The following is a 935-nucleotide window of genomic DNA, read 5'->3' as shown; positions in this document are numbered from 1 at the left end:
AACTTTAAGGAGATAGTAGTTAACACAATATCCAATACGGTGAACAGCTAGGAAAATAATATTTTACTGATACATCTCATGTACATTCCAAGATCCAAGTTCCCACCATGGTATATATACCCCGTTTTCGGTTTGCTGAATTGCCGGAAGTTGTTATGTGGACCTGAAGGAACCTGGAGGGATGGTCTGGATACTTATAAACACCTCTCCACGTACTGGGAGATAGTCACAGCTCGGCCGTTAAAAACATCATCATGTTGACTGTCGAAGTTCCCTACAACGTTCTGGTTCTGGTGTTGGTATTGTGCTTCCTTCTGCCTCTGTTGGCTATATTTTGTACATTGGTGTATCTCACGTTCCAGCAGTGTCGTCGCCAGGTAAGTGTTTTTGTTTAATCGCGAATATTTGAAATGGAACTGATATAAAACAAAACTTTTTTTCATATATAGCTCATATTTGTGATTTGTTGATATGCCTGAGCTCTGACAAAAAAATCTTTCTTTGGCAGCAGCAAGAGGTGGAAACCTCGGCCCCCACCGAAGAATCCTCGAAAGACTTGGCGATATCGGCGAATTTCGTTCCTCTTCTGCTCCTGTACCTCGAGATCCTTAACCGTCTTAGTTCCTTCGCCATGAAACACAAGTCGAAGGTTCTGGAGGTCGAGAATCCTATTGAGAGGTTTGATTGCATTATCCGAGGGAAGAAAGGTCCTGATCCGTACTTGGGAGAACAGAAGGTGATTTCTGTTTAGTTTGTGCTGTAATTTCGGTTTGCTGGAACTATTTGTTACATCGTATACTATATTCTGTACTACACAATATATTTTGCACATGGAATAATCCTTTTTCTACATTCCTGTTATAATGTGTTTTCTAAACAGCATACTAAAAAATAAATAATACATATCTATATCTGCATTTGTAAGCGTTCATGGT

General features: G+C 39.9%; 1 protein-coding gene across 1 annotated transcript; it reads left to right on the top strand.

Moving 5' to 3' along the window:
* Positions 1 to 248: 248 nt before the first annotated feature.
* Positions 249 to 827, top strand: LOC119588394. The gene is made up of 2 exons (XM_037937073.1): positions 249 to 377; positions 509 to 827. The coding sequence occupies exons 1-2, from the start codon at positions 255 to 257 to the stop codon at positions 749 to 751; spliced, it is 366 nt and encodes a 121-aa protein (XP_037793001.1). The 5' UTR covers positions 249 to 254; the 3' UTR covers positions 752 to 827.
* Positions 828 to 935: the final 108 nt, after the last annotated feature.

Source organism: Penaeus monodon, chromosome 23, assembly GCF_015228065.2.
Source record: "Penaeus monodon isolate SGIC_2016 chromosome 23, NSTDA_Pmon_1, whole genome shotgun sequence".
NCBI classification, from domain to species: domain Eukaryota; kingdom Metazoa; phylum Arthropoda; class Malacostraca; order Decapoda; family Penaeidae; genus Penaeus; species Penaeus monodon.
The sequence above is the reverse complement of the archived record's forward strand: the minus strand, read 5'-3'. Positions and strand labels throughout refer to the sequence as shown.